General features: G+C 36.3%; 2 protein-coding genes across 2 annotated transcripts; one reads left to right on the forward strand and one right to left on the reverse strand.

Annotated features, from left to right (window-relative positions):
- Window positions 1-247: 247 nt before the first annotated feature.
- Window positions 248-5,572, forward strand: LOC140156328 (uncharacterized). The gene is made up of 3 exons (XM_072179304.1): window positions 248-363; window positions 2,497-2,652; window positions 4,136-5,572. Exon 3 carries the CDS (start codon window positions 4,278-4,280, stop codon window positions 5,451-5,453), a length of 1,176 nt encoding a protein of 391 aa, XP_072035405.1. The 5' UTR covers window positions 248-363; window positions 2,497-2,652; window positions 4,136-4,277; the 3' UTR covers window positions 5,454-5,572.
- A 5,536-nt stretch (window positions 5,573-11,108) lies between these two features.
- LOC140156971 (uncharacterized) lies at window positions 11,109-17,537 on the reverse strand. The gene is made up of 2 exons (XM_072180020.1): window positions 17,200-17,537; window positions 11,109-15,780 (listed from the first exon to the last, which is right to left on the reverse strand). Exons 1-2 carry the CDS (start codon window positions 17,358-17,360, stop codon window positions 14,610-14,612), a joined length of 1,332 nt encoding a protein of 443 aa, XP_072036121.1. The 5' UTR covers window positions 17,361-17,537; the 3' UTR covers window positions 11,109-14,609.

Consider the following 17,537-nt stretch of genomic DNA (forward strand, 5'->3'; position numbering starts at 1 on the left):
GCCTATATGGTAGGTCTGCCGGACCAAACACGGAGAAGTTGAAGGTCACTCTGTATATTTATCTTCTATCATGACCTGACCAGCATGCAAATCCGTTTCCTCGCGCTACGCGCTCGCTATTGTCCGTGAGGGCCACAGACTGCGGCTAAATCGTGCCATGTAATTTTTTTTTAAATATTGAGGGCGTCCTCCTCAGCAAATGTTATAATATGGCTTTAATGTGATTTTCTGTGTATGTCGTAATGTAATTGTGGGGTGTATGTTGCGATGTGTTTTGTTCTCTTTACTACCGCTGAATTCTATAATATTTTATATCGTCACTGGTTTTGTTGGGAGTGGAGACTACAAGGTACAAAGTACAAGGTATGCTGCATGCAGCTATTTTTTTTAAATTACAGACAGTGCGCCGCGTCGTTGATAGCACTCACACAACGACATCCATTTTATGCTGCGCATGGACAGAGAAGCCGATGTTGTCCTGGGCTGTGTCGTGCGAACGTCATCTTGACCAACGAGAGTAAATAATATATACGGTGTAAATAATGAGATCCGCCTTCTCTCTGTGTTGAAAAACACTGTACACAATTTATATATTTTACGATGGTAATACTGAGCATGGATTGATTGGTTGTGATATATGACAGTCATGTATTATCCTAGTACTGGTGGATTTCTATAATACATGTACCTTGTTACCATGGTTACGTCCGTTTACTTTCCAGAACGTGTTGCTATATTTATACATCTATAGTGTGAGCATAATATAAATCTTACTATATAGTACACATGTAGATGAGTTGGGGTGTGTTTACATTTGATACGCCCTCTGTTTATCTGAGATCAAAACTGCCAGGCAAAAACACCATAGTTTACATGGAGGAAGTTGATTTTTTTTTCATTAACTTTGGTTTCAAAGCAAATACTACTAAAATTTTTATCAAACGTGCGGTTTACAAATCCATCAAGCTATATACATAATATCACACAAAACTTCAAAGGTTTTTAAAAGTTGGGTTTTGAAGAGATTTATGTGGTCTGCCATAAACACTCCTGTGTTATATTGCCTGGCATGAAACAACAGAGGGCGGTCTGAATGTAAACATGTGACATCATAGGTCAACTTGTCTATAGGCCTAGATAATAATTAGCTATATGCGTAAGCTATATACCGTAAAAACTCGATAGTTAGCATATGTGCTTACTATCGAGCGCTTTTAAAACAACCCCATCCACAGTTTTTAGCAAATCATCGATACACATAGTTTTATACGAGTAAGTAAACATGTGAATGCGTGTCTCAACCCCATTAGCTTAGTTGGTAAAGCGTCGGACTTGGGTATAATTTCATGTTTTCAAAAGCGCTCGATAGTAGCACATTATGCTAACCATCGAGTTTTTACGGTATATACAAATAGTCATATTGGTAGACATTTTAAATAGTATTAGGTCTAAGTCATGTAGCCTATATCATTTCTTGTTGGTGATGCGAATGCTACCACGACGATGGTTGGAATTTTCTGTTAACGTATACACGTGTATTCCACAAAACTAAGAACGCGTCAAAACGCATCTTTTTGAGACATATTATATATAAATATAAATTTTCCAAATGTTCTCATCACTGAATGGGGATAAGAAAAGTCAAATTACATATTTGAATAATCCTATGAGTTTAAAACCATTGTTTGTGGTATGTTTCCTTAAAAATGGCACTTCGGCATGTACAGCTTCGTCCGCCAATTTACTCCAATAATACCATCATTTTTTTTTTAAATTACCCAAAAAATCACCAAAATCTGTAAATAATTTGCAATTTGAGAAAATACAAAAAAAAAAAAATTGTTCCTGAAATTTCCGAAATTTAGGTCGGTGTTCATTTGTACAGGAAATGTTTGCGTTTCCACCTCGATACACCTGAGCGCACATTTTCGTCCCAAGAGCTTCCAAGCAAAGAACAATAAGCAGTCTCCACCACAGTCTTTGATTACACTACATGGTTGAGTGCATAGCAATATAGGAGCTGTGAAGCTTCTAGCTAAAAATGGGCCTCTTTGATTGGTTTTTGTCGAAACCTCAAGTGTTCCCTTCATCCAATCAGAATTTTTTTATATATCAAACGAAAACTAACACTTCCCCGCACCTAAAAACACCTTTAGTCACTAGGTCAACAGATAACACAATTCAATGTTATAGCAAAGCGAATGTGGAAAATATTTTTCAAATTTTATGTCATTAAATGAAACAGCACACTTATATTGACCATATAATAGCGTCACTAGAATGAGCAATGGTCAATTCTCTTTCAATTTCAAATCCTGTGCAAAAAGTTACTATATTCGCCTGTTTTGTCATACGGTCGTAAATTCAACATGTTCAATGAACTATGACTTTTAAAAAAGAGCGCTTACAAATTGATATGTGACCAAAATCATATACACAAATCCAGTCAAATCCTCAAATTCTTGTTTTATCTCGTTTGTCTGTTTCCTTGTATAGCGATTAACGAAATGGGCCAAGTCAAGAGTCGGCGAAGTAGATTGACGAAATCAACGACAAATGATGACCCAGCGTGTTTTTTCGACATACTCGCAGATGATGTACTACTTCAGATATTTTCTCTCTGACCATATCTGAGAAGCTTACAGCATCGAGGTTTGTAATTTATTTTCGTGGTAATTATTAATGAGGTTGCGCTCAGCAGATATGGCGAAAATATCAGATAAGAACATATTGCATGGTTTATCATTAGGCGGAGGCGCCGTATTTAGCGTTAGCTTTGGATATTTAATTCTTTTCTTAATTTTTTACCTGGGTAAGCCTAATATTTGATTTTTTGTTAAAACAACTCGCGTCCCACGCGTCTGCATGGTTTACTTCGCTCGGGCACGAAGTAAACCACGCAGACGACGCGGACGCATCGTTGTTAAACGGTGATGAACAACGGTGAAACATGATTCAATCGCGTTTTGTCTCAAAATAGGAATCAATTGAAATCATGGCCCATGGGTCAAATGTTATCATGTACATATTTATATTGGACTTTGGCTGCATTAATAAACTCTGAAGGCGGATGACAATACAAATTGCACCAAAATTGTGAATTAAGCATATGTTTCAGATATTTTATGTTAAGGGAATAATTTGACACCTGTGTATGAAAGTTTCGACATTTGACCTACGGTATTTGACCTTATAACACATGAACTAAGCACCGTAGAAAAATATGACAATATACTTTTTTATTCCCTGTGATAAGAGGAACAACTTGAGATACATTACAACATGATGGTGCTATTTTTAAGTTTTGGCCTCCTTTGACCTTCGACCCCTCGTGGGAACCACAGGGAGCATAGAAAAAAACGGAACCAATCAAATTTTTATCCTTTCAGGTTTAAGGAGCCAAAAACATTGGTTCCAGTAATGTATCAAAAGAAAGTCCCAAACCCATAGCGCTCTGTGCTCAGTTATTTCAAATGTTAAACAATGCAAAAAAATTCATATTACACGCTGGGAATGATTTCTGCACAACACTTTTTACACAGACTCTTCGCTAAGAGTGGTGTTACACCTCAGGGATTCAAGCTGGACCATTTCGTGATCCACAGCCTCATCCCCCCACTTTTCTCAAAAAAGGTTGAGATTTTTATACCACTGGAAACCTCTGGCTACATAATGTTTATGTACAAAAGGGCATTTCGTGATCCACAGCCTCATCCCCCACTTTTCTCAAAAAAGGTTGAGCTTTTTATACCACTGGAAACCTCTGGCTACATAATGTTTATGTAGGCCCTACCAACAATTTCTTGACGATTAATTCGTTTAGCAAAAATATCGTCAAATTTGAATTTCGTTCTGGTATACTAGAACGAAATTACAACAGTGGCTTATGGATCAGTGTAATACACATAATCGTGCATAACTCGCAAACGCAAAATGTATGAGGATGATATGGTCACAAAATCCTCCTTTAAAAGAAGACTGGTCTTTCTAGAAATATTACAATCTTTGTTTAATTGTTTTCCACTTTTGCCTGCTTTTGCAAATTGGTAAGCATGGTAAGAATAGGCTCCTATATATAATAAACTGAAAGTCTTTCTAACTTAAAGATTCTTTTTATATCTTTTCAATTCGACAGAACATGTAAACGGTGGCACAGTCTCATCAAAGATCCACACGTTTGGCAAACTGTAGACTTTTGGAATGGTTACAACCTGGACTCACCACGTAAGAGTGACCATGATGAAGCGAAGTACATTAAAAAGTTAGCAAACACAACCATGCGAATGCTTCAATCTTACACAGACTCTTCGCTAAGAGTGGTGTATCTCAGGGCTTCAAGCTGGACCATTATGCGATACTTGATCAATAAGTGCCCAAATCTACGAACGCTTTCATTTCTTTCACCAGATCAACACACTCCATATTCTTGCAATAAGGACATGATTAAGTATTTTTCCAAGACCAACTTTGTTTTACCTTTACAACTTGAAAAGCTTCAGCTATCCTTCGTTGCTAAGATAAATTGTTCGTTTGATGATGCTTACCCTCCAAGAGAACTTCGAATGGTATCAATCATACAATTCAGAGACATTGTAATACCAAGAGTTCTACAATGTCAAAATTTACGCCACCTAACACTTTATAAGTGTAATGAAATATCAGCAGAAGACGTGGAAATATTGACGTCTGGATTACCGAAGATTCAAGAAATATGTCTGCTTCATTTCACCACTTCATATTTGGTCAAACGCGGCCATTCCCAGGCTGCAGTTTTAGAGGAGATCCTGCGAATAATTGTTGATAACCTTCCAGATCTTACAAGCCTTCATATAATAACGGCTAAATATTATAGATCTGCAGAGCCCATGTATGTTGCAGATGAGTACAGTATAGACAACATCTTACAAGAATTAGGACATCGGCAACAGTTTGCAGATCTTCACGTCACAGAGGCTTTATTTAACCCGGTATCTTTCGCTACGATGACCCAAGCACTGCCTAACATAACAGAACTAGGGCTTTACGCTTGCAGATGCGTAACTGATGAAATTATGAACATAATAGCACGTGATCTATCGAATCTAAAGATGCTATTGTTAAACGAGTCCGAACCATATACAGATATAGGGTTAAAAGCATTGCAGTATCATCCGTCTTTGCAATCATTGACTATTTTCAAGGAATCACGACAATTTGATGGACAGAAACTGTCGACAGAAGCTATTTTTGAAACGCTTGTGTCGTTACCAAAGCTCAAGCAAGCAAACCTTCTGAACTGTGGTTATCGCTCCGACAATGATATTATCTTCCAGCGATATTTGGATGAACTTCGCGCAAATAAGCCACGTGTTAGAATCTGCACCAAGCGGTACTACCATCGTTGGAACTCTAGGCCTTCTTGCGGCAACAGTTTGCATGGACATGATATGAGAAAATACACATTCTTTCCTTAAAGTCCCATTCAGTGATTCTAGCGAAAGTGTAAAAAATAAAAATTGTTTGTAAATTGCTTAAATTTTAAGCAATTTACAAACAATTTTAACATGAATCTGTAATTTATATACTGTTTTGACTGGGGCTTCAACTTAGTCAATACTGCTGTTTTCTTTATTTTTTGCTAAATTTTGCATTTCAAAAATACCAAATGACAATTTAAATGATTTATCCTTCACTTTTAAGTTAGTTGAGTCATAATTGATAATTTACCGCTTGTAACGAGTAAGATCGTGTCAATACTTGTTTAAAGTGGAATAGTTTGGCTGTTGTCACCTTGGAATGTATATTCTCCCATTCCTAATGTATGGTGGTTCAGCCTAATTTTCTCCATCCTGTCGTCTGATATGATCGCCTATATAGCGTGAAACTCAAAGTAAAGTTCCGGTATTCCTACCTATTCCGGTAGGTATATACTTTTGAGTTCTTGATGTACATCTGTGTGTATCATTTACTTTGTGTTATTGCCGAACTGTCAGAGTGACCCTGTAATGGAGTCAGGGTGACTCTATAAATGGAGTCTGGGTTACTCTAGAAGCAGAGTCCAGCCACTACGCGACCCTATGTCTAAAATGACTCTATATTGGGAGTCAAATGACTCCTATGTAGAGTCATCAACGGTGACTCTTCCCCGGAGTCAAGAAATTTATGACTCTTCGAGGGAGTCAGTTGACTCCCAATATGGAGTCATTTTAGACATAGAGTCGCAGAGTGGCTGGACTCTGTTTTTAGAGTCCCCTGACTCCAGTTTGGTTTTCAGTGTAAGTCAGTTCTTTTGTGGCGAACTGGTCAAGTAAGTCTTCCAGTTTATGTATAGAAATGACACTTGCCATACTTGTTAAGGTTTGTCTTAACCCTAACCCTCCTGTATACTACAAAATACTACTTGATATATGCGCTGTTCGTGCGTGCATCCCACGTGGTGTGATGACGCAATCGCCCTACCCAGCAAACACAAAAACGTTTTAAAAAGTTATATTTTGGCTTTTGGTTTAGGTAAAAACGTTTTAATAACATTAAAATGTCGGGTTATATAAAGGTCATGATAACGTTTTAAAACATTTTGTATGAAAACACACTACAACAATATTTTTAAATGTTTTCAAAAATGTTATTGTAAACTATTTTTGCAAACATTTTTGCCAAATATTGTGTCAATACTTAAATAACATTATGTTAAAATGTTTGAACCCAGCAAACACAGAAATGTTTTTAAAATGTTTTTTCAAAACCTTTTAATAACATTTAAATGTCGGGTTATATAAAGGTCATGAAAACGTTTTAAAACGTTATTGAAAATATTTTGGGCAAACATTTTTCGCAAAATATTTTTCAACCCAAAATAACATTCTGTTTAAAATGTTTTGTATCAAGTTTTCAAGAATGTTTTTGGCATGTTATTAAAAGGTTTTTATACCCTTTATATAACCCGACATTTCTGTAAAACATTTTTGTTTGCTGAGCAGTAGATTATCAAAAATGTTTTTAAGGTTATGAAAACGTTTTATACTCTTAATATACCCTTTATATAACCCGACATTTAAACGTTTTCTGACAACCTTTTATAACCTTTTGCGAATGATGTCGAAAACGTTTTGTGTTTGCTGGGTAAGTGATATATAGGCACGGTTTCGCTGGCCAGCGAAGCCCAAGACCCGTGGCAAAGTGTCGCCGACCGAGTGCTTGGCATGCGTGGGTCTCGGGTTCGAATCCCACCCAGAGCAAACAACTTCTTTCTTTCTTTTCTCTTTCTTTTTCTTTCCTTCTTTCCCTTCCCGTCGCCAAAAAGCCCTTAGGCGGTTAGGGTTAATATTATTACAGTATAGGAGCCATGCAGCCAAAATCTATTTAACGCTTTCGTAAGCAAGAAGAATCTGGAAAATCTTTTCTGCCACGTTGTTAAATTTATAACCCGCGAGTTCTATTCCGTTTCCATGGCAACGGTTATGTTATTTAAGGATTGTTGTCTTTTTTACCTGATAATTGCACATTTTAATTAGCTAGCTATTGTGACTATACCTTTTTATGTCTTTTTATTCTGCATGAACATCTGTATAAATTCGGGTTCAAGTGAAAGAATTCATCATGATTAGTATATATTTTGTTTTAGTTCTCAAAATCGACTATGGCGTTGTCTAACGATACGGTGGAGCACAGCGTCATCATCCCTATATCTTCGTGTCAGAAATTACCATGATAGTATAGGGCGAATCCACTAGTTCTTCAAGAGCCACGCATGGCGATTATGTTAGAGACAGCTAGAGAGACAGGCCGATCGACTCAGGCTAAGCACACCACCGGCTACGATAAAATATACGTTTCTTCCCCATTACGAATGCAGCGTTGCCATTTATCAGCTGAAATTACTCATTTTTACGATCTGCGCATGCTCATTACCCTCTTTAACGTTGCCAGCTCAAGAAATATTCTTTCAACACATATATTCAACTGCAAGTCTTACAAAAGTTTTGTACAAATACCAACAATAACGGGGTATATTCTAGGATTTGAGAATATAATCATATCATATGAATCTACACCATCAGATCACCACATGTATCTATTTTCACTATAACTAGGAATAAAATCAATTCATCCAATATGCAACGGAGGAATGTGATGTTATTGTTCCTGAGTTTACTATTCTATATAGACATTGAAAAACAGTGACAATAGATTTACCCTGGTTATTTTGAAAGAAAACTTAATTAATTACATCGCTGAGATATATTAGCGATTGTTTTTAGCCAATAATTGGTTTTTATTCAATCGCTCACCGAGCGCGGAGTATAAGTATTATAAGTATACGCTTCTTTTGTAATAGAAGTAACTCTCAGCAATCGACGGGCAGTTTGTAAAGACACGTACTTTGATGCCTATACAATATCTAACCTGTCGTGGATGATGTGTGCAGTGCCTGTCAACAATTGCCATTCGATAAATCTCATAAGCTTTTGCGGGTAGACCCGAGATGTCGTCTTTTGACGTCACGCCGATATGCACATCGTTTAGCGAACATCGTTACCATGGTCACTGCACATTTACTGCAGATTTCAAAGCCGTGAAGTGTGCGGTACGCGGTAATGGTGGTGCGTCGACGTGACGACATCACAGATCTACCAGCAAAGGCTTATGGGATTTACCGAAACTTATTGCAACAGAATTGTTTTCCCTGTTGTGCCTTTCAGTGATGTCACCTTTTTTTGACGAGAAATGGTCATACATGGGTCAAATTTTAAAATTGCTTTATTCATATGGGTGATTCTCTGAAAAGAGTAACTTTTAAGTCCCGCGACTTCCGGCGCTCATAAAAGTTTTAAAAGCGGATTTTTTTTTTCTTTTTTGGCTTAGTCATGGACTTTTGTATGTATAAAAATAGTTAAGAACATCCAAGTGGGGAAAAATTAATTTCTTGAGTCAAAAATTCTTCAATATCTGACGACCCCTGAAAACCCCATGTCCCGATGTCACGCACCGAATTTTAGTGATTTTGTAGTATTTTTGTGAGCAAGTGTGGGAAGTGAAAATTACCACTGACTGGGGTAAATATCATGTCTAAGAAGGTTTAAATGCTTAAAACCACTTCTAAAGTCAATATTATGGAATAATTCAAAATTTGTGTCAAAAATTGCTGTCCCTTGGTTTTGCATCATTGCCGTCACATTGGCATCAAAACGACTGGAGGTGAAGACCAAATATCAGAGGTCAATAATTTGACCCTGTACGCTGCCTTTTACAGACGACGAAAAACATCAACCCGGAATAGGTGCACATTGGCACTCTTTTCCTGCCAATTTTGAGGGTATCTTCAAGTATACACGCGCGTACCTTTATTCAACATCATCTCCAAACGTTTCTGATCAATTTGATATAAGTCTTATTGTTGAAATTTTCCGGAAAATAATGATGGTTGAATATGTCCCACAAGCTGTTGTGGTGATATGTAACACGTGGGTAAGATTAACCCTGCTATTAATCGTAAGCAATGTCTGAACCATCATCTCCGCTACATCAGTTGGCGTCACAATTTGCCGTGGCGGAGATGATTCTCTATAGGAATTTGTGTAGAAATATCATCTCCGTCACATCACCATCATCTCCATCACATCACCGGATCTTGAGATACAGCGAAGTCCAGTTTAGTTTATCAGAAAATGCTTACCAATTCTAGACCTTCTCATCTGTATGAATTTAATTTTCAAGTAGTGTGAAAACATTACTGAAATCAAATGTCTATGACGGAGATGATTCTCTATAGGAATTTGTGTAGAAATATCATCTCCGTCACATCACTATCATCTCCATCACAGCATTGTCATCTCCATCACAATTGTTGTTGACCTTTTTTTGACCTTTGACCCAGACAACATGGAATTTACTATTTGGAAATGTAATTGATATTGTATGTGATTACTATGTCAATGGAAATTTATTTAGTTATTTCAAGCAAAATTATGAATATACTTAAGTTTGTATAAAAAAATACTAACAGACATGACATTTTCCGTACAGCCTGCCTCTCATTGTCCCAACTAAATGACGAAAGTACAAAATCATATTTTTTTAAATGAAAAAAGTAAACATGAATCAAGCAACTTACAAGTTATCCATAAAACTCATAATTAAGAGTTTTAACAATTTTTTTGTCCTTATTTCTTTTTTGGCCTAAATGTGACGGAGATGATGCTCACCTGGCACAACCTGCAGATTACGCCCTCTATAATATAGAGGGCGCCCTAAAGATTGCGCCAAATATTGTTTTCATGCACTAGAGACTTACATCCTTACAGATATGTAAAGGAAACATTTTTATAATCATTTTCAAATTCATAAATTCATATCTTCAAATAGTACACCTTTTCAGAGAAATACCCATATAAAGAGCAGTTTGTTTACCATTCAGGATGTTTCGTTACACAGGTAACGCAGATAGATCTTAGATACTAGTAATTCAAACTATTTTTTATTTGAATGATTTTATACCAAAACGATTTTTTTCCCTTTTCCACCGAGTATCTCTGAAATGCATAACAGTGAAAACAATTATGTTGCAATTAGTTTGAAGTCAACAAAAAGCTTGACTAGACTACGGTATAATGAAAAAAAAAAAGAAGATTATTGCAATATAAATAATTCGAAAAACAATGAAAATGAAAGATGGATTTACGAGAGTAATCTTATTTATTTAGCACTGTGACTGACTGCCTTTGTCTTTCTTGTTTTTTCTTCATTTATATCGTTTCTTATCATTACTACATCATGGGACCAATAAACGGCCTATCCCAAATTATATCGTACATTTACAATTATTGCACTACACAATGGGTTATACAGACACCATAGACCACTGGACGAACTAGGCTTTATCAGCATTGCACGTGGTAGCAGACACAGACAGAGCCGGGAGACAGAGCCGAAATGTTTTGGGACGCAATAAGTTCACTTTAAAAAATAACTATTTTTGATTATTCCTTATACTCTACAAACTTATTTACATGACCTCACTTGTGTTGGTAAGAAGATGGCCTCTTATGTACATACATACACACCTATAGTGGTAAAGATATGTCACCCTATACACACCCACATCCTGACCCCACACACACCCACCCCCATATACCCCTACAAACACACATACATATGGCGTCGCGTGTTTTCCGCCTAATGACGAATGCACTGTGCCAATGTATAATCCGTCTACACCCTACGCGATTCGCCGAGCAGCGACAATGGCAAAATCGGCTTTGCATCCAATATCGCCCTCTATAGTCATTACTTTACAAAAAGACCGTTTTTAGATATCTGGGATTCGTCTGTATGCAATGATCACGACGATCCATTGATCAATCAATTAACAAACCAATCAATCAATCAATCGCCTTAATCTTTCCATAATCACATTTCACAATTACAAATCATTCAACAAAATTATGCAGCAAGCAAACAGAGACTGCATCAGGGTGTGTAGGCACTTTTATGTTTGGACTTTAAGCCCGCCATCGTGAATATTTGGTCTTGTTATGTGTAATAAATGTTAAGTGTGCAAGGTACTGATATCATTTTGTTACTTTTGTATTTTGCAATTAATTCAAATAAATATTATTGAATTATTATTATAAATAATATTATGAACTAAACATTACTTAAGAAACTTTGGAGCTTGCGCATTACATGAACATGCGAACAGAATGGCCAATGGCTTGGAAAATATGTCAAACATATAATTACTGTTAAAAACATTCAGCTTATACTTCATGCTTATACTTTAATAAATAAATATAAATTAATACATGTGAAATATGAACAATATCATAATATAAATATGATAAAGGGTATGAAGGTCCCAAAATGTATGCTTACGGAACACCACATATAAAATGTATTATTGAGGCCATATCATATTATGTTGCAATTTACATGTTGTTTTCTATTAAGTTTAGAAACCAGCCATGAAAAACACTAAGAAATTCATACTGGTCCATTTCATGGAGCGTTATCATGTTTTACTTATGTATGGTCTATTGTATCAAAGGCTTCGATAAATCTAAAAATATCACAATAGTAGCCTCATTATTCTCAAGCACAAGCTAATGCAATATAGCCATGCAATAATGTAGACTGATTTGTTCCAAAACAAATGTTATTTATTCACAATGGTATATCAATATTCAATACATCTGTTGAATACCAATTGCTCGAGAATTTCTTGAAAAGTAAATCTGACACCGCCTGTCCTTTAAAATATGTTCAGCTTTTTCTTTTTATAATTTTTATAATTTGAATACGATAAGTTGGTAAAAAGGTCCAGCTATCTGATAATGGGTTATTCCGGAAAATAGACGCACATCCCCCTATAGAGGAGTTCGGATTTATAGAGTTTTGTGTCCAGCCGTGATTGTTGGAAATCCAGACTTTTAAAGTGTCCAAAGGCGAAAATATCCAACAGAAAAATAGTCCAAAGAGCAATGTTAGACATTTCCGTGATTTTTCTTCCATTTTAATTGGATTTCCAAGCTTTTTCAAGCGACATTGGCAACTGAAATTCCAGTCGTTTTCAGAAAGCAGACATGGAATTCCAGACATTTCTTTGATTAAAAAGTTACTCCTCTTAATGGGTGTGCATTTACTTTCTGGAATAGCCCAATTTATGACCACTCTTTTCACAACTAGGTTACCATTATCATTGATGGATCTTTTCTACATTGTAATAGATAATATTGAAATATTGCACTGACATACACGTGCACTAAACTCACTGCTAACGCACTCTTTGGTTAGATCTGTATTTACCATTAAAGTAAGCTTTAATTTTTTACAAACACTGTTCAATTATCAAAAAGAGTAGAAAGCATTTTTCACCGATTCCCTGTTTGGCCAATGGAGCCCTGATGCACAAAGGGCCTTAATCACCGTTTGATGACCCCTGGGTACGACAAAATAATTTCCCACTCCTACCCTCAATCCTCGCCACCCCAACCCTGAACAGCTCCTGAATACATGTTCGGCTCGAAGTGTTATACCCCACCCATGCCATCCCGCCAATATAACGGGTTTTTTTTTCAAGAACGTTTTGCTTATTTGCTTGGGTATACTCAAATGAATTTACCGGGACAAATGCGCACGAAACGCGCGAAAATTTGTAATTTAATTGCTAAAAGTGTACCAAATTTGAGTAACGCCCAGCAAACACAAAAACGTTTTAAATAAGTTATATTTTGGCTTTTGGTTTAGGTAAAAACGTTTTAATAACATTAAAATATCGGGTTATATAAAGGTCATGATAACGTTTTAAAACGTTTTGTATGAAAACACACTACAGCAATATTTTTAAATGTTTTCAAAAAATGTTATTGTAAACTATTTTTGCAAACATTTTTGCCAAATATTGTGTCAATACGTAAATAACATCATGTTCAAATATTTGAACCCAGTAAACACAGAAATGTTCTTAAAATGTTTTTTTTTCAAAACCTTTTATTAACATTTAAATGCCGGGTTACATAAACTTTAAGGTCGTGAAAACGTTTTTAAAACGTTATTGAAAATATTCTGGGCAAACATTTTTCGCAAAATATTTTTTCAACTCCCCAAAATAACATTCTGTTTAGAATGTTTTGTATCAAGTTTTCAAGAATGTTTTTGGAATGTTATTAAAACGTTTTTATACCCTTTATATAACCCGACATTTAAACGTTTTCTGGAAAACATTTTTTTTTGCTGAGCAGTTGATTATCAAAAATGTTTTTTAAGGTTATGAAAACGTTTTATACTCTTAATATACCCTTTATATAACCCGACAAGTTTTCTGACAACCTTTTATAACCTTTTGCGAATGATGTTGAAAAGTTTTGTGTTTGCTGGGCGTATAAGTTTAATTTCTATTTACGTATGAATATTCATCATTATATTGTTTTTATTTGATTATTATTATTTGCTCCTCTCAAAACTCTATCCCTAGATCGTGGCCCTAGGCGTATTTATTTTATTGCAAGCATAATGAGCCGCAATATGCTAACCCTAACCGTAAGGGTTCGGTAGGTTTGCGGCCCATTATGGTTGCAAAGGAAATGTAGGAAATCCCTGGATGCACAGTGTCATATTTTATTAAAAGTATGGGTGGGTTTTTTTCATGACATTACTTCCGAGGAACTGAAAAAAAAAAAACAGGTTCCACAAGCACAGAACCTCTAATAGAAATGTTATGTCCTACAAAAAGTATATATACAAACGAGACAATCTTCTATACTTGTAGAGCCTGTTCCAAACTATGTTTAAGTCCACAACCACGTGTTTCTCATTTACTTGTGTGATCCACAATTACTTTGACAAGTTTGACATTAGCAACAATGAGTCGTACCATCAACAAGCCATTATTTACCACAACAATGCTGCTTAACAATATGCATACTATTGTTCTCATTTAGGAACCAAAGGCCTCACACAGTATTGTTACTGTACATCCATCCACTGTTGGCTTTGTAATGGTGCATTCAACTGAAATTACTACACCTATATAGCATCACAACCCGTTGCAATATCGTACAGGTAAATCAGAAACATGTGTTTGGAAACAAGCTCTTCACTTGTTAAGAAAGTCAATCTATTTTTAGCGCTCCTTACTTCTTTGCAATACACACTGAAAATTTTTGCACATCCACAGTCAAATTTGGTTTCAATTTTTTGACGGTATCAAACTCTTCCCTCGATGCCTTCAGAGGTTGCTGATAAATTCCAACTTCAACTTGCTTCACTTTCGGTAAAGTCACAACCGTTTTCAATACTTGCGGCAATGTCACATTTTGACAGTAATTTAACTTAACATTTTGCACTACAAGGTGATGTGACATCGATTCCATTCCGCCATCTGAAATCTTACTACAGGGCAATAATTCTATTGTGTGCAAGTTCGTACCATTTTTGAAAATAGTGGCAAGAACATCGTCTGCGATTGATCCACACCATTTTAAACTAAGCGAATTGATTTGGCGGCATTCCTGTAAAAAGCGGGAAATATTTTGCGCGGAGAGTCCAGTTATACCTTGCAAATGCAGGCGATTTAAATGACGACAGTTCATTAGTTGATTGAAAAACAAATTTGCTGGCGTCTGCTCTTCTTGTTCTGAAGACGTATTTATTGGCACAAATGTAATACGGAGATCTGATATTTTTGTCAAATTTCTTACAATCTGATGCAAAATACCATTCAAATTTTGGACGCCATAAGAACACATATCAAGCCAGAAGGTTTTCAAGTGTGATAAACTACGTGTTACAGCCTCAATGCCGTCTTCAGCAAGACCGCAGCAGTTGTCGATATGGAGATGTTTGAGCGTGGAACAAGAACTTAGTTGTTGAAACAGTTCTGGGGAAAATACCATATGCGTAACTGTGAGACTTTGAAGGTTCATCATTGGTGTGTATGGTCCCCACTTGATACATAACACTGGTTCGTTGGCGTTCACTTCCTGTAGCTCCTCTCTAATATTGTGTATATGTGATGGCCATGCAAGATGAAGCTCCTTCAAAGACGTTGGTAACCCGACCAAATCAACATCTTCGGTGACATCTGCACGGAGAGTTGTTAGTCGCATACAATGTCTTGTCAGGTACCGCAGTATGTCATCATCGACGTGTGGTAGAATAAGCGTTTGCAAGGAGTTGGTTGCGTATGTTTCTAAGAAGCCCCGGACGGTGTTGGAATTAGGCGGGAACTTTTGTCTCAAGGTAAGATTGATGGACTTCCATAAGCATCCGGTTCTGATAAGTACATTCCACCGTGTACAGACCCTAAGATGAAATGACAGAAAAATATCAGATATTATAATAAAAGCATAGATGTACATCTGGCAATCGCGAAAACCATGTATAATCGGCTAGAATAATTGGCTGCAGTGATGTAACAGGATTAAATACCACAGTGATAGGTGAAACTAATTTTGAATATATTGCCCTGCACTAGACGTACGTAACTCTGCATCGCATCATTGAATATCAACGAATAGACCTGGATCGTAATTCTATGGAAATTTCACTGACATTATGCAGAGTCCATGTACATTTCACTCGCACCTGTCCGATAAGTGTCTTCGAAAAGAGCTGTATTGTATTCAACCTACATACACATACACAGACATGAGAGGTGATGAGTGCAGCCTAGGTAACATTCATATCGTCGGTAACTTGAATTTTTGGGTATTTTATTGTACAACACAACTAAACAACTGATGTGGTTGAGGAATAAAGCAGCTATCACATATACTGCTTTGAATTTTGATTGCTCTGTTGTTGAAAATATAAGATTTACCGAAAATACCACATTTCAAACCGTTCCACGGATTCAATCAATCAGTAGACTCCTTTCGCGGGTGATTGGTACTCAAGATACAGATCATTGATTGATATATTTTGAAACTGTGGAATGGTTTGAAAATACAAGATACAATTGAAGATACAATAAGCCCAATCGGCATTGGAAGTTTGCAATGCATTGTGGGACAGTTTTTGCAGTTTTAGGACACTTTGTCCTTTGACCTATCGGGAAAATTGCTGTAATTATTAATAATTTATTTATTATTGTCATAATGTTATCATTAAAAATATTTAAATAATTAATTCATTTAATAATAATGTTTTTTAAGTTTGTTTTTATTCTAGTAACAAGTTTTAAATTATATTTTGTACGCACAAAACCCGAATTTTCCAAATAGGTCAAAGGGCAAAGTGTCCTAAAAAAACCGGAAGTTACAATAGCGATTTGGCTTATTCTTATATAGCCTATATTTCAAGAACGGAGCGTTCTTTGTCAAAATTCAAAAAGTATGTGGTAGCTCTTTAATATTCCTTAACCGACAACCGTAAAAACTCGATAGTTAGCATATGTGCTTACTATCGAGCGCTTTTAAAACATTTAAGAGCCCCATCCACAAAAGTGTAAAGGGTTTTGAGCAAATCGTCGATACACATAGTTATATGAACAAGTAAACCTGCAAATGCGTGTCTCAACCCTATTAGCTCAGTTTGTAAAGCACCAGATTTTGGTACAATTTCATGTTTTCAAAAGCGCTCGATAAAGTACATATGCTAACTACCGCATTTTTACGGTATTTAGTGTTGTGTTTTTCGAGCATTAAAATGCCCAAAAGGTTAAGGTTTCCGACAATACAATTCTTTCGGGGACACCCTGCACATCGCAATCAATCTTTTTACCTGGCAATTGCTGCTCTGTCGATGAGTGTGACAAAGGAAAATATAATAAGCAGGACATCATCGGGTAGTATGTCTACTGGACAGATGAAATCTGCATCTTCAGCAGCTGCTAAATGAACCATGGTTCTGCAAATGAAAATAACAAAGAAGAAAATAACCATCTTTAAACAATGTCCTCCCGAAATGTTCTACTAACAAAAGAAGGAACGCAAGTTGTAGGGGTGTGCGTGGGGAGGGCATCATATAACATGTATGGGTGCACCGTGCAGGGGAAGTGTTGTGGAATACAATTTCACGAGACCATGCAACGTTAGGAAAGTCAGCTCAGACCCTCCTGT

This window comes from Amphiura filiformis, chromosome 7 (assembly GCF_039555335.1).
Source record: "Amphiura filiformis chromosome 7, Afil_fr2py, whole genome shotgun sequence".
Classification (NCBI taxonomy): domain Eukaryota; kingdom Metazoa; phylum Echinodermata; class Ophiuroidea; order Amphilepidida; family Amphiuridae; genus Amphiura; species Amphiura filiformis.

Excerpts from the sequence above, each read along its gene's own strand:
- LOC140156328 (XM_072179304.1), top strand. The coding sequence starts at position 4,278 with ATGCGAATGCTTCAATCTTACACAGACTCTTCGCTAAGAGTGGTGTAT.
- LOC140156971 (XM_072180020.1), bottom strand. The coding sequence starts at position 17,360 with ATGGTTATTTTCTTCTTTGTTATTTTCATTTGCAGAACCATGGTTCAT. Across the intron at positions 15,781-17,199 it reads GACAGAGCAGCAATTGCCAG|GGTCTGTACACGGTGGAATG; the intron begins GTAAAAAGATTG and ends ATTTCATCTTAG.